This window comes from Pseudorca crassidens, chromosome 12, assembly GCF_039906515.1.
Source record: "Pseudorca crassidens isolate mPseCra1 chromosome 12, mPseCra1.hap1, whole genome shotgun sequence".
NCBI lineage: Eukaryota > Metazoa > Chordata > Mammalia > Artiodactyla > Delphinidae > Pseudorca > Pseudorca crassidens.
In genome coordinates, this window is record NC_090307.1 from 74,613,346 (window position 1) to 74,629,791 (window position 16,446).

The window sequence follows — 16,446 nt, forward strand, 5'->3', positions numbered from 1 at the left end:
ACAGAAAAAGAAATGAGAAAAAAAAATTACATGGAGACTAAACAACATGCTACTAAAAAACCAATGGGTCAATGATGAAATCAAAGAGGAAATTAAAAAATACCTTGAGACAAGTGACAATGAAAACACAACCATACAAAATCTATGGGATGCAGCAAAAGCAGTTCTTATAGGGGACTTCATAGAGATACAGGCCTTCCTCAAAAAAAATGAGAAAAATCTCAAATAAACAACCTAATCTACCACTTAAAAGAATTAGAAAAAGAAGAAAAAACAAAACCTAGTCACCAGAAGGAAGGAAATAATAAAGATCAGAGGGGAAATAAATAGAGATTTAAAAAACAACATAAAAAAATTAATAAAACCAAGAGCTGGTTCTTTGAAAGGATAAACAAGATTGATAAACCTCTGGCCAAGCTCACGAAGAAGAAAAGAGAGAGAACTCAAATAAACAAATTAGAAATGAAAAAGGAAACATAACAACTGATACCACAGGAATACAAAAAACCATAAGGGAATACTAAGAACAATTATATGCCAACAAATTCAACAACCTAGAAGAAATGGACAAGTTTCTAGAAACATACAGCCCACCAAAATTGAATCAAGAAGAAATAAATAATTTGAACAGACCAATCAATAGAACTGAAATAGAATCTATAATTTTAAAACTCCCTATAAACAACAGTCCAGAACCAGACAGTTTCACAGGCAAATTCTACCAAACATACAAACAAGAACTTATACCTATCCTTCTCAAACTCTTCCAAAAAATTGAAGAGGAGGGAACATTGCCAAGGACATTCTATGAAGCCACCATCACTCTGATACCAAAACCAGACAAAGACACCACCAAAGAAGAAAATTACAGGCCAATATCTTTGATGGTACAGGTGCAAAAATTCTCAACAAAATATTAGCAAACCAAATCCAACAACACATAAAAAAGATCTTACATCACAACCGAGTGGGATTCATCCCAAATTCATAAGGATGGTTCAACATATGCAAATCAACATGATACACCACATAAACAAAAGAAAAGACAAAAACCACATGATCGTCTCAATAGATGCAGAAAAGACATTTAACAAAAATACAACATCCATTCATGATAAAAACTCTTACCAAAGTGGGTATAGAGGGGACATCTCTCTAAATAGTAAAAACTATTTATGACAAACCCACAGCCAATATAATACTCAATGGTGAAAAGCTGAAAGCCTTCCCGCTAAAATCTAGAACAAGATAAGGATGCCCGCTGTAACCACTTCTATTCAACATAGTATTGGAAGTCCTAGACACAGTAATCAGATAAGAAAAAAAAATAAAAGGTATCCAAATTGGAAGGGAAGAGGTAAAACTGTCATTATATTTAGATGATATAATACTATATACAGAAAAACCCTAAGGACTCCACACAAAAACTACTAGAACTGGTAAATGAATTCAGCAAGGTAGCAAGACACAAGATTAACATACAGAAATTGGTTGCATTTCTTCACACCAACAATGAAGTATCAGAAAGGGAATGTAAAAAAAATCAATATCTTTTAAAATCACAACCCCCCAAATAAAATACTTAGGAATAAACCTCACCAAGGAGGTGAAAGACTTATATGCTGAGAACTATAAAACATTAATAAAGGAAACTGAAGATGATTCAAAGAAATGAAAAGATATCCCATGCTCCTGGGTTGGAAGAATTAATATTGGCCATATTAAAATGGCCATATTACCTAAAGCAATCTACAGATTTAACATGATCCCTATCAAATCACCCATGACATTTTTCACACAACTAGAGCAAATAGTCCTAAAATTCACATGGAACCATAAAAGACCCAGAATTGCCAAAGCAATCCTGAAAAAAAAGAACAAAGCAGGGGGCATAACCATCGCAGACTTCAGATAATACTACGAAGCTACAGTGATCAAAACAGTGTGGTATTGGCATAGAAACAGACACATGGATCGATGGAACAGTATAGAGAGCCCAGAAATAAACCCACACACCTACAGTCAATTGATCTTGAACAAAGGAGGCAAGAATATACAATGGGAAAAAGTCCCTTCAGCAAGCGGTGTTGGGAAAATTGGACAGCCACATGTAAATCAATGAAGTTAGAACACACCCTCTTACCACACAAAAAAATAAACTCAAAGTGGCTTAAAAACTTAAACATAAGATATGACACCATAAACCTCCTAGAAAAGATCATAGGCAAAACATTCTCTGACATAAACCATACCAATGTAGGTCAGTCTCCCAAGGCAACAGAAATAAAAACAAAAATAAACAAATGGGACGTAATCAAACTTACAAGCTTTTGCACAGTAAAGGAAACCATAAACAAAACGAAAAGACAACATACAGGATGGGAGAAAATATTTGCAAATAATGCGACCAACAAGAGCTTAATTTCCAAAATATACAAACAGCTCATACAACTCAACAACAAAAAAACAAACATACCAATCGCAAAATGGGCAGAAAACCTAAAGAGACATTTCTCCAAAGAATACCGAAGGCCAATAGGCATATGAAAAGATACTCAACATCACTAAATATTAGAGAAATGCAAATCAAAACTACAATGAACTACATGCTCACACCAGTCAGAATGGCCATCATTAAAAAGTCTACACAACATCGTTAATCAACTATACTCCAATATAAAATAAAAATTAAACACAAAAAAATTAAATAAAATATCTTCAAAAAAAAGAAAAAGGTCTACAAATGCTGGAGAGGGTGTGGAGAAAAGGGAACCCTCCTACACTGTTGGTAGGAATGTAAGTTGGTGCAGCCACTGTGGAAAACAGCGTAGAGGTTTTCCTCAGAAAACTAAAAACAGAATTACCATATGATCCTGCAATCCCCAGGCATATACCCAGACAAAACTATAATTCAAAAAAAGATACATGCACCCCTATGTTCATAGCAGCACTATTCACAATAGCCATGACATGGAAACAACCTAAATGTCCATCAACAGATGAATGGATAAAGAAGATGTGGTACATATATACAATGGACTACTATTCAGCCATAAAAAAGAAAGAAATAATGCCATTTGCAGCAACATGTATGCAACTAGAGATTATCATACTAACTGAAGTAGGTCAGAAAGAGAAGGACAAATACCATATGATATCACTTATATGTGGAATCTAAATTATGACACAAATGAACCTATCTATGAAACAGAATCATAGACACAGAGAATAGAATGGGAGAGGGATGGATTGGGAGTTTGGGATTAGCAGATGCAAACTGGTATATATAGGATGGATAAACAACAAGGTCCTACTGTATAGCACAGGGAACTATATTTAATATCCTGTGATAAACCATAATGGAAAAGAATGTGAAAAAGAATGTGTATATGTATAACTGAGTCACTCTGCTGTACAGCAATTAACACATTATAAATCAACTATACTTCAATAAAAAGAAAAAAATAGAAGGGAGGAAAACAGAAGACAAAAACAACCCAGTCACATAGCCTAAGGAGGAGGGTAGGCAAGCAGAAACCTAAAGGGAGTGAATATCAATTAACAGATCTCTAACCACACTCTGCAGCATGATCTAGCTTTGCAAAACAGCACAGAGACAGAAGCCAAGGGAGAGGTCAGGTCCACTGGTTTGCAGAGGATGACATAAAAATGGGTCCAGAGTCCAGATCAGTCAGGGAGTCACATGCTGGGAAGAAGCCACCCAGATTCACAAGGAGTGCTGAGAGGGCCCCGTGAGGGTGGAGGGCTGCCCAAGTCGGTGGGTAAGAGGAGGACAGATGACAAGGAAGTAGGGGCTCACGACTAGAAGGCCAAGGTCAAGACCTTGAAGGTAGCACTGCTCCTGATGAGTGAGATGGATGGGGCCAGTGTGGTGGGAAACAGCGTCGAGAGGAAGACGGCAAGGAGCTGGCATAGGTGGGGTCAGACCGTTGATGACAGAGGAGAAAATGCAGGCAGCGGGGTACACACGGGTACAAGGACCCGTCTGAATCAACCTTTACAGAAAAGGAACCCATGAGCAGTATGACTGTCTATACTCACTGGGTGTCAGAAAGGAAATGCCATTCTGTTCTTCCAAGCCTACATCTGGATCTTTCCAGGGCCCAAAAGAGAATGAATATTTGAACAACGAGCAGTCAAGAGTCAAGGAAAGCATTTTTAGAGCCTTTCCCTCTTGAAGTGTATTTTGCTCAAGGAGAAAGGGAAGTTTTTCAAATACAGATTTCAGACTAGCCACTCAGAACCGTCCTCTGGAGGCCCTTACCTTGGTCTGTTTCTTCTCGGTGGCGTAGACGATAGAGGTACAGCAGACTTCAGCGATCTTGCGGCCCTGGCCGTAGAAGGACCAGCAGCAGATTTCGTCCCCAATGACATCCTTTATGAACAGGACCCTTCCATTAAAGCGCAGCGACAGCTTATCAAACAGTTCAATGTTCTTCAACATATTGTCGTCAGAATTGCTGCAAAAGAGCATTTGATAAAGTGATTGATTACAAGCTGGTGTTAACAGCCACCACTAGTGGGGGAGTGTTTCCACACACCGGGCCCATTATCTCCAACATCCCTTTTCAACCTCACAGTAAGCCCGTGAAGAAGGCACTACAGTCCCCAAAGCTCAAAGGAAAGCAAGGGTCAGAGAAATTAGGGAACTGGCTGAGGCCAAAAACTAATAAATGGCAGAGCTGAGCCTCAAAAAGACAGCTCTGGCCTCTAAGTCTGCGCTCCTCACCAGCGAGCTAGGGCGGACGCCCTGCTGTGCAACAGCCAGGAATGAAATGCTGAAACCACGGGGTCTGCAGGCAGAGGCACCAGGTCGGGGACATGGAGGAGAGCCCCACAGAGCCACATGAGAGGCTGAGTGACCTGCCCGAGGGAGACTTTTTATCCTGGGCCCATTTATGGGTCTTAAATAACTTCATCTAATACCCCTACAACCCATAAGTTCCTGATTTAGAGCCACATGTTCCCAAGAGCCAAAAGGCATTCTAGAAACCTGTATATATTGCTAGTGGGAACATAAAATAGCATAGTCACTTTGGAAAACAGTTCGGCAGGTCCTCAAGTGATTAAACGTAGAGTTACCATATGACCCAGCAATTGCACTCCTAGGTATCCACCCAAGAGAAATGAAAACATGTATGTGTACATGCATGTCCACAGCAGCATTATTCCTAACGGCCAGAAGGTGGCAACAACCCTAACTGTCCATCAACTGATGAATGGACAAGCAAAATGTAGTCTGTCTGAACAATGGAGTATTTTTCAGCCATAAAATGAATGAAGTACTGATGCGTGCTACAACGTGGATGAACTTTGAAAACGTTATGCTAAGTGAAAGAAGCCAGACACAAAAAGCAACATATTATAAGATTGTACATATATGAAATGTCCGGTGTAGGCAAATCCATAGAAACAGAAAGCAAAGTAGTGGTTGCCTAGGGCTGGGGGAGATAAGAGGGTGGGGGCCATGGGGAGTGACTGCTAACAGGTATAGGTTTCCTTCTGAGGTGATGAAAATGGTCTACAATTAGGTAAGTGGTGATGGTAGCACAACTCTGAATATACTAAAAAACACTGAATTGTGTATTTTTAAACGGTGAATTTTATGGTATGTGTGAATTTGATTTCGTATCTATCGATCCATCTGGGCATTCTAGAGGTGCAAAAAGGCCACCCTCATCTGAAGGGAACGAGGGGAGTGGGCCTGGCTGGTTTGAGTGCAGATGTCTTTTCTGGCCAACACCTTACCTGGTATACGAGTATTTGTTGTTACTTCTGTTGTAGAGCAACTTCACGGCTGGCTGTGGGTTGTTTTAAAAAAAGGAAGAAGAGAGTCACTTGGAGTGCAGGTGCAAAGGACCACCGGCTTCCCACAGCACTGGAGCCCTGCCATCCGCCTGAAGAGGCAGATAAGCATAGCCTGCTGGCTGGGGTGGGGCTGGAGAGGGAGACTGCGTGAGCCAGCACCAGGAGAAACAAAAGATGAGCTATACTCTCCCATTCCTGACCCCTTCTCAGGCCTTGCCCAGGCAATTTCGCACATTTTTATTCCAAAACTTACTCAGAATAACCTCCACCACTTTTGGTAGCGAAAGAAATGCCACAAGGTTGCCTCCACCATACCTTATTTGAAGTCGCTATAAGTTTCTGTTCTTCCTTGGATGAGGTGATGACAGGAACTTTGCAGAAAGGCTCATAAGTATCTTTGTTCTGCTGGAACAAAACATGCTTTCAGCCTGGGAGGCCTGCCCAGCATTGAACTGTTTAAGCTGGCCTGCCGGGCAAAGACGGACTCTGGCGAGGGGAGATGGGGCAGCCGTGGCTGAGAAGAGAGGAGGATTCTCAGCACCAGTGAAGTAGGATGGGGGACGACCAGGAGTGGAGTTCTCCAATGAACCCGCTCTTCGGCCAGGACTGTTGTATGCCAGGGTGCTTGGCATATAAATACTAACAACAATGACACATTTCACAGCCCAGGAAGCCACTCAAAAATAAACCCTAAATATGGCAGATGAAATATGATTGCATCAAAGCTCCTAAAACCCCACTGCAATGACTGCAGAGGAATTATAAGCCCATAAGGAGAGAAAGAATGGGAAAAGTGAGGTCAGCAGACAAAAGATGTCAAAAATTCAAGTCTGGAAAGCAGGTCTCAAGTGAGTGATAACCAAGGAGCAGAACGCTGAAACCTAAGTTGGCAGATGGGAAAGAATCCACAGCTTTGAAGGCTGGTGGACTCAGGGCAAGAGCAGAGGGTTGCCTGCTAGTCGACAGAAGCACTGGTGAGACCTCCAGATGGATCCCCTACCCCAGCCGGGCAGGAGAAAAGTCCACTTTCCTGGAGCAGTTTGTACAGGAGAAGACAGGGCTGAGCTGCTATTCCGAAAACGGGAGATTAAGTGAACCATCTACACACTAAATGGTGAGCCCTACCCCCACCCCAGCCCCTTCTCCTACTCAGATCTCAGAAGGCAGCCAGTTGGGCTTATACCCACCAGGCAAGAGAGTGGAGGATTCCTCTACAGGGAACCACCTGTCCAAAAAAAAAAAAAAGGCTTACAGATTCTGACATTGAGAGTTCCCACTGAAAAAGCCAGCCTTATCATCTGCCACTGAAGCCCACTGGACAACAATACATACAGTGTTTCAGAGCCTTTACTCTTGAATTTCAACAGACCAAGGACCATCAGATTATACCCGGAAAGCCTCTCAAATATGAGACTGAAACCAAAACAAAGAGAAAAAGTAAGAGAAGGAGTCACACAATGAAGGCAGCAGAAAGAAAACTTCAAATAGTATCATCAGACAGATGAGAGCAGATACCGCATCCCATGAAACAAGATCAGCGTGCTATATAAAAAAGAGCACTCGGAGAACTAGAAAAGGCTCTCGGGAGTCAGAAATACGATAGCAGAAATGAAAAATTCAATAGAAGCGTTGAAAAGATAAAACTGAAAAAACGCTCTGAGAAAATAGAAGGATAAGGGCGAGAGAAATTAGGAGGTCAGTCCTGGAGGTTTAATCTCAAACAGAAACCACAAAAAGGAACCCAGAGGGCATGTCTCTAAGACAAAGATGAAACAGAGATTCCCTGATGTGTCTGAACATACCAGAAGGAGACTGAAGTTTCTGAGAATTTAGGGCTGAATTAGGGATGTGTGCTTAGAAAACCAAGCAAACAAAAGACAATGAAGCAATCACTAATTCTGGCAAACTGAAAAGTTACACGAGAAAGGAAATAATCACTGTGTACTCTGTGGCTCAACTGTTAACAATATTTACACAACTCAGCGTAAACTCTGAGTACGGATTTAATCAAAACTGTGATAAACTATACTGGGAGAAGGAATACGTGCAGGCAAGTTTGGTAGTGGCTGGGGTGGTACATGAGCTAAATTTTAATTTTCTACAGAAACGCCAGTAGATAATGTGGTAAACTGGAAAATCAATAAATAATATAAGAAATAGGTGAGTAAAGAACTGCTGCAAGAATTAAAAGAGGCTGCTGCAGGGGTGGGAGTGGGTGGAAGGCGTATGCTAGTGTTTTTGACATCAACCTAGCTTACAATACTAACTTGCCTTGGTAAACGCTTTACATGCATTACTTTAATAAACATACAAATGAAATAAAAAATAACAAAGTAAAAGCTACAACATTCAGTTAGATTTACAGGGAGTTCACAGACTCGCAGTAGTGGCAGGGGTGGTGCAAATAACAGCTCCTCAGGTAAATACCAGTTCCTCAGGCAGACTGGCATCGTGGGTACTGTCCCAGTGGAGAGCCACCCAAGAGCCTCACGTTTACAGATCCAATTCCTAGGACAACGCAAAGGGGTTCTTCTGATTCTCTGCCATGTCTTAACTTGCCTTGAAATAAATGGCTGCTGGCTACATCTAGAAGCGTTCTGGTTTTGTAGGGATGTTACTGTCCCTAGACTTGACCCCAGCAGTCCTTCCCCAGTCCAGCTGAGGAGTGAGGGGTGTCTGTCTGTAGAGATTACGCTGGGCTCTCAACAATGACTTGTGGGATGAGAATAAGTCTCCCAATGGTCCAGAAAAGGATCAGGTTTTACACCCCATGGCTCGGTACTGAAGGGTTACAATGCACACAGGGAGAGGACCCAACACCATGGGGGCTGAAATAAGCCAGAGAGCAGTCAGGTGGCCTCAGCATCACAGGGAAGCCTCTCGGGGGTCGCGCAGGCCAGAGGGGAGCAGCTCCGGGGTCAACTCATTAACTCTCACAACAGCTCAATGAGGGAGGGGGACAATGAGAAAGGCAGATGAGTCTGGGGCTCTCCCCGCCCACACGGGGAGAAAGGGTGATACCTACTTGCAGGGCTGCCTGGCACTCTTCCACCAGGCCTTGGACCAGGTAGTACTTGGCTTCTGCCAGCAGCTCCTCGATCTCCCGGCGGCTCTCAGGCAAGGGGACCGCCCCGTCACGAAGGTAGTTGAGTATGGTACCAAAGTGCTTCCCACACCGGTCAATGAGGATCCAGCCTGTGGTGGGAGGAGGCGGGAGGAGAGCTGGGGTGTCTCTTGGCTCCCATCACCTCCGGGGAGAGCAGGACCACAGAGAGGGTTGCGGCCCCACCTGCCCAGCTACCAGCAAAGGGCTGACCAGGCCCCGCTGGCTGCAGACAAGCACACCCCAGACTCACTGGTTTGGGCTCCTTTATTTTATTTATTTATTTTTAACTTTTTGGCCACACCAAAGGAAGGATTGAACCGGTGCCCCCTGCGAAGGAAGCACGGAGTCTTAACCACTGGACTGCCAGGGAAGTCCATGGCCCCTGGGGCCTAAAAGCATGTTCCTCAAGTACCTCAAAAACCCCTATGTTAAGAATATCGCAAGAGGGCCTACCCCACACCTGGATAAAATGGGTCCAAATGAGCACATCCCATTGACAGGGGAAAGGCTTCTGGTGTGAAAATATCTATTCCCTTTTACAACAAAGCTTTTTTTTTCAGACTCCCAAACAACAGAGCCATTTCTAAGGAAGCAGACGGCTCACGCTGCAGGGAGTCAGTGACATCTGACTCCCAAGGGTGACCCTCAGGCACTCACCAGCACCACCACAGAAAATTCCATCCGTAACCCCCCAAACAAGTGTTTATTGGCTAATGACAGCGATCAGAGATAAAATGGTGACCAGCCAGACCCTGCCCTCAAGCAGTTCAGTCTAACTTGGGGAGATGGCGCTGGCATTCACTGACCGGAACCAGGCACAGTGCGAAATCGTGCCTTGTGGGTGGGGACAAGGCGAGTCCTGCCGCTTCTCAGTGTCTTCTCCAGTCTCCAGTCCTGGCCCTGGTCTGCAGGGCCGCCATGCGGCTTCGCTTCTCGAAATTCCTCGCTGAAATGCAAATGCTACTGGGAAGAGGAAAGAGGACTGGAGCCTGGGAAGGGGAGGAGGAGGTACCAGAAAGGGAAGCAGGGTTGATGTGAAGACCAAGTACATCTCAAGAGAAAACGTGAAGCCAGACAGACAGAGAAGTCCCGGCCTTCCTGATAAGCAGGGTCACCCCGGGAAGGGGGCCCCAAGTCTCCTGCTGCGCGCTGCAGGTGAGGAAACGCCAGCACCCAGGGAAGTTAGGAGGTTCACACAGGAATCACTCATTCTCTGCCCCTGCTTTCCCTCAGCTTGGGAAAAGAGCCAGGTTTCCACTCCGAAGACCACTATGTCTTCCCAAATCCTCCTCAGACCCCAGGCCCTGGATCGGCAGCAGAGGCCAATGGAGGCCAAGGGCAGCCAAGGCACCTTTTCACGTCCGGTCACAAGTCGGCCCGCCTCCCCCGAGTCCAGTCCCGCCAAGTGTGCTCAGGTGTTCTAGTGCACTAGTTAGTGTTCTTTGCCGCCATCACCAGGAGAGTTGACAAGGAGGCCATTTCCACGTTCCGCTTTGCAACTACTCCTCAGTCCACGGTTCCTGGGCCTTTGGTTAAAGGTCCTGTCTCGTCCCTCCAGAGCCTTCTGCGCGGCACTTCCACACTGCTATGGCCTCCTGAGTACAGCAAAAAGTTAATCCCCAATCTCGGCAAACACAAAGCAAATGTGTGGCCTGGAGTCAGACCCTGGATCCGAGGAAGGACAATGAGGCCTTCACAGGTGTGGTAAATCCTGTCACCTTGACAGTGCCCGCTGGACATTATGTTCCCGCTGGACATTATGTTCCCGCTCCCCTCTCCAGCTGAGACAACGAAGTGCGGAGTCAGTATCTGTTCTGCAGCTCAGATGCCTACAGGGGCCTTGAGCACACAGGATAACCAGGTGCAGGTGGGCAGGGCGGACCACAGCCCAGGCCCTGCCTCTCCCCGCCCCCGCCCCCCAAGGGGGTTCTTCCCACTCCAGCCAAAACTGGCCAGGCAGGAATGAGGCCCAGGGCTGAGAGAGCCCCTGATGTTCCAGGAGAAGCCAAAAATGCAGATTTCCCTGTGAAATCGCCAGACTTCTAAAGAACAGTAAACTGATTTTTTTTTTAAAACCTGTCATTAACCCACGACAGGGCAGCCACAACAGGGCCTGCTGGCCAGCAGCTTGTGACCCCTGTTGCTACCGTGGATCAAGTGCTCTCCCTCCAGCAAGCCGACAAGGTATGGAAAGACCGTATTATCTTCCCAACAGTTCCTGGTAATGGAGGCTCATTCCCCTGCATTTTCCTCAGATGAAAACAGAGGCTCAGGGAGGTCCAGGGACACTCCCAAAAGCTGGGGAGGCAGACCTAAACCACAAAGAACAAGCAAGGAACTCGTAGGAAAACTCTTTTCATCATACGAAATTGAGAAGACACGTAGAACCTCAGTCTTTGGGAGAAAGGGCAACAAATTCCACCCAGCTGCTCTGGGAAGAAAATGTCCTCGTCTGCCTTTGATGCGTGGACAACGCAGCCACTCAGAAAGAACGAGGGCCCCTGAAATCAATTACCCAAGTGACAGTCCAGAGTTTCCATAAACGAACAGGCGGACCGTGACACTGGGCTCTGGCTCAAGAATGCTGTCAGGAAATGCTTGTGGTGAAGGAATCATACTTTGGACAAATAAGGGCAAAAAAAAAGAGCAGAGCCAGACGCACTCTCCATGAGGTTTCAATTAACATTTTGACTTCAAAATATTTTAGTTGCTTTCAAAGCAGGAATCGATCCCTTTGAAACAGTCAGCTCCAGTCCCCAGCATATAGACAAGCTAAGGGAAGCCAAGCCAGGTCAGGGTGACCTGGGCTCCCTGGCCCCTTTGGCAGGGCTGGAAAGAAGAGTGAGGGGTGTAGACCCGGAGGCTCTGGGATGGGTTGAGTGAGACAGCACAGGCCTGTACTGGAAACCAGCTCTGCACCTACTTGCTGGATGACGTTGGTGTCTCACTTAACCTCTCTGTCCTACGGTTTCCTGTTCTAAAAATGATTCCTCCCTGGGCTGGCATAAAGGTAAGATGAGAGAATGTACAGGAAGCACAGAGCACAATGCCGGGTCTGCCAGCAGCCATCAAATAGGTCTCTGATGGTGAGCCCTTTACATATGTCATCATCACTGGAGAACAGACGGGAGTGGCAGCGGCATCCAGAGGCAGAATGTTCCAGCCCCCAGGAAGGGGGTCTGCGTGGTTTTTGGGGTGCCTGGGAGGAGGCTTGGCTCAGAGACGGGGGGCTGGACCGCCGGGCTTGCCCCCTCCCTGCCCCGCCAGCAGACCAGGTACATCCTCTCTCCTTCCCTCCCCCACCTCCTCCAGGGAGCTTTCACTGACCTCTCCTTCTCCATACTTAGGTATTTAGATTTTTATGGTCCCCAAACTTGCCTGTTCATAAGTTGCCTAAGGTACTTGGGTCCTTGTTACAAATTCAGACTCTTGGAAGTAGCCTCATTCCTAAATCAGAATCTCTAGGGCAGGGTTTCTCTGCCTCAGCACTAGTGACACTTCAGACCGGGTGATTCTTTGTTGTGGAGAGACTCTCCATAGGGTATGTAGCAGCATCCCTGGCCTCCACCCGATAGCATTCCCACACCCAAAACGTGACACCCAGAAATGCTCTGGATATTGCCAAGTGTCCCTGAGGGTCAAAAATCATCTCTGGTTGAGCACCACTCACTGAAATAGATCAAAGATCTAAATGTAAAAAAATAATGTAAAAACTTTGAGGTATCAAAGTCAACAAATCAGACTGGGTGAAGATATTTACAACATAAGACCACAAAGAAATATGATCCAGAATATATACTTCTACAAAGAAAGAAAAAAGGAAAATGGGAAAATGTGTAAAGATACTGTCCGGCAGCTAAATGATGAAACACAGTGGCCAATAAACATAAGTCACTCAATGCACTGGAAATGCTAAATAAAACAACAAAGTACTGTATCATAACCATCAGATTGGCAGTAAGCAAACAATGACAGGTGCCCAGTGTTGGCAAAAATTCAGACCCCTGTGGGGAGGATAACTGACACAACCGCTAATACCTAATCAAGTCGAGGATATGATCCCCAATTCCCCTCTTGGGAATCAACTCCAGGACAGAGCTCCCAATGGTGGGTAGGACCTTAATGCTGTGGGCCCTGGGCCAGGGGTGGGGGTGGGGTGGGGGGGCTGGCTGGGGCCTGGGGACTCCAGAGCTTTTTCATTCACCAAAGTAAAAATATTATTTTCTGGGTGTGCCATGATGTGGCAAGGGTTGGGAAGCAGAGCCCACACATGCACTGGGAGAGTGTTGGAGAATGATAATATTCCTAACAGTGAACGCTGGAAACAGCCTAAATAACCATCACAGAACACGGATCCATAAACTGCATGGAACACTCTACTTCAGGGAAATGTGTGAACTAGAGCTGTTTTCTCATGGATCAATCTCACAGGCATAACGCTCACTAAAGCAAAAGCTAAAAGGCTACGTACAAGCTATGACATGTAACACCGTTTATATGATGTTTAGAAATGCACCAACTATACGGTGGTTACGGACATAAACAGCTGTAGTAACAGTAATTCACGCAAAGCCCCACACCAGTGGTTCTCAGCCCTGGCCGCGCATTAGAATCCCACGGCGAGCTCTTAAAGTCCTAATGCCCACCACACCCTGTCCAGTTACATCTGGCTGAGGAGCGGGGGCGGGGGTGGGGTGGGTAGACGACAGGCATCAAGGTTTAGCTCTGAGGGTGACTCTGTGCAGCAAAGACTGAAATCCACCCCAGTGACCCCACAGTCAAGCTACTTAGAGGTCATGGCTAGAAGGGAGAGAGGCAGAGAGGGTAAAGAGAAGCCCCATGGGTCCAGATAATGTTTTAGTCCTTGTCTGAGTCGGGGCACAGGGGAGTTTGTTACATTATGCGGTTTAAACGCTTTCAACTTATTTCAGAATTTTGCATAAGGCAGGAGGCCTGCGGGTACTGCAGTTTTCCTGCTTATTCCACTGCCCCACTGGTTTTCTAGGGAACGCCTACTGATAATTAGATTAATGACTCTCTTCTCTGATCTAGTTTATAGACTTCCTTACTCCAAAAACATTAGCCAGAGACCAGACACCATTTAAGGCGGGAAAGTACTACAAGCAACAGGGATGAGGCAGGCAACTACAGGTGAGGGCCGGACAAAAGTCGTGTTACGAAAGGGCCACATAAATCCACCCGCCAATGACGACAATGACAAGGGCTCCGGGAGAAATTCTAGCACTGCAGGAACTGAACTTTTCTGGGGAGGAGTCTGGGAAAGGCCTAATCACTGCCACTGTGTCCTCTCAGAAGAGCGACCCCTGTAGGGGGAACGTGAGACCGCAACACCCTCATCCCACAAGGCCAAGGCAGGCCACTTCTCCACAGCGTGCTGAGACCCTTCCCCACAGCCCCGGCCCCTCTACACCCCAGCCCAGGCAGGAATAAAGCAATAACAGACAGCCCCCATTTACTGAGTCTCCCAAAGTGCCGGGCCTCCTGTCAAGGGCTTTCTAACGTCCTCATGTAATCCCCATGACAACCCCGAAAAGCATTATCATTTGCAACTTTTAAATGAGGAAAGAGGCTCAGAGAAAAAGTCACTCGACTAGTGTCACATCACCAGTGAACAGCAAATGAGCCTGTGTGAGCACAATGCCCAATGCGTGGAAACTGCTCCACAGCGGTTAGCTGGGACAGCTACCATGGGACAGAGCAGGACTCAAATCCAGGTCCACCTCCAACACCCACGCTCCTCTCTGTTGAGGAATTACGTGCACACGGTATACAACTCAGGCAGGCAGAAAGGCGTGTAGTGCAAGAGAGTCTGCCACCCACCCAGGACCCCAGGTCCCCTCCCCAGAAGCAACCAGCTTCTCAGGTATCCTGTACAGATTTCTAGCAACACAATGCATATACTGTTCGGTATCTTCAGAGCCCTTGTTCTTTAACCAGCATGCCGTCCTGCTGGCTTCACTCGCCTGGGTGAGCCACACTTGGCATTTGGGCCTGTTTGTGGCAAATTTCACTGCCACCGACAAGCTTCCTGCCTGAAGGCCAGGGTGAAGCTGTGAGATGCAGAAAGTCTACCGCGTTTTGTAGATCCAAGGGTGTGCTTAGGCCATGGGTCAGGCTGGGCAGTGTACTCCCCAGGGGCCAACAGGATTGTTCTGCCAGCACAGCGCTGGCTGGAAGACCAGACACTCAGCCTGACACCCCAGGCCCAAAAGGGCTTCATCTCTAAGCTGGTGGTTGCACCATAAGGCTGCCACACTCAGACGACCAGGCCTAGGGCTGGGCCCACATCAAACCACGCACAACAGACAGTTAGAGCCAGCAAGTCCTGGGTTCAGTAGCTTCATCATTTCCAGCCCTGTAGCTTTTGAAAAAGCATTTCACCTCTCTGAGATGTGGATTTCTCACTTAGCAACTGGTAACAGCAGCCACCCCTTAAAGGGTTAAGGTGAGGCTTAAATGAAACAAAACCCATAAAAGGCCATACTGTGAGCTTTTCATGATGACTTGAAGGGGGCTGGAGTTCTGTGAAGTGGAAACAGCTGAGGTTTGGAGTGTCAAAGGCAGCACTGCTTCCCTGGAGATGCTGGGTTTTCCACGAAGCACCGAGGAAGGACATCCTCTGGCAGCTGTTTAGAAGCCTGCACAGGCCCACTGGTTCCACTCTCGTGCGTCTCCCAGTTGGGGGATGGGAAAGCTTGCGGACTCTGTCTCCTTTGTGACACAGCATCAAGCCACCAAGGTGAGGGCTCTCAAGGAGACACGGCTTCCACGTTGCCTTGGAAGCGAGCCAGCCGCTTTTCCTGAGCCCCGCCAGAGACTGGGCAGGGCGGAAGAAAGGCCACAACAATCCTGGGGTCTCAGATAAGGTCCACTTCCTTCAGCAGCTGGGGTGCTATTGTCTTGATTTCCACAAATACTCCCGGGCCATGCTGGGTGCGGCCCAGCAGAGGGGATCCTCCTACTCATAAAAACCCTGGCGTTTTCTGGGTGGGGCACTGAGGCAGCTCTGGGGCTCTGACCTCATTCACCTGCTGCTGGGCCAGAAACCCAAGTTTGTGGGGAGCCCAGGGAAGTGGGACTGAAGGTCCCCCAGCAGCCTGGCTTCTCCAGGACACAGAGGGAGACGCCCCCACTAGCCGACAGTCCAGGGTGTGGCCCTCTTAGGATAGGAGAACACGCTGTGCACACCAGGCCCAGAGCCCCCAATCCCACCCCTGTGTCAAAACTCGCCACTCTTCCAGGAACTACCATCTCGAGAAAGGCAGGGGCGTCAGCACAGAGGCCAGCCTCGGAAACAGGTAAGGTAGGGTCAAGCCAAGCCGTGGTCTGGCCTGGTCTCAAGCAAGCTCAGGCCAAGGAATGAAGGATGGGGCCATCTTTAAACCTCATGTGACCTGCCCCATAAACCCAGCCAAAGAAGGATGCTCCCTCTTGCAGGGGTCTGAGTGTTCCAGGTGGGTGGAAGTAGTTATGGGAAGTAGGACCATTTT

The 16,446-nt window shown here is 46.9% G+C and overlaps 1 protein-coding gene across 4 annotated transcripts in view; it reads right to left on the minus strand.

The window, feature by feature from the left end:
• KCTD10 (potassium channel tetramerization domain containing 10) overlaps window positions 1–16,446 on the minus strand; it is a 33,652-nt gene that overhangs the window by 8,803 nt on the left and 8,403 nt on the right. For 2 of the 4 annotated variants that reach the window (XM_067700508.1, XM_067700509.1), the window contains 4 exons: window positions 8,855–9,024; window positions 6,145–6,231; window positions 5,770–5,822; window positions 4,286–4,481 (listed from right to left, as the gene is read on the minus strand). In XM_067700508.1, the coding sequence (XP_067556609.1) occupies window positions 4,286–4,481; window positions 5,770–5,822; window positions 6,145–6,231; window positions 8,855–9,024 (506 nt within the window). Of the gene's footprint in view, window positions 1–4,285; window positions 4,482–5,769; window positions 5,823–6,144; window positions 6,235–8,854; window positions 9,025–16,446 lie in introns of all 4 variants that reach the window. The other 2 variants (XM_067700507.1, XM_067700510.1) reach the window with 1 other exon arrangement.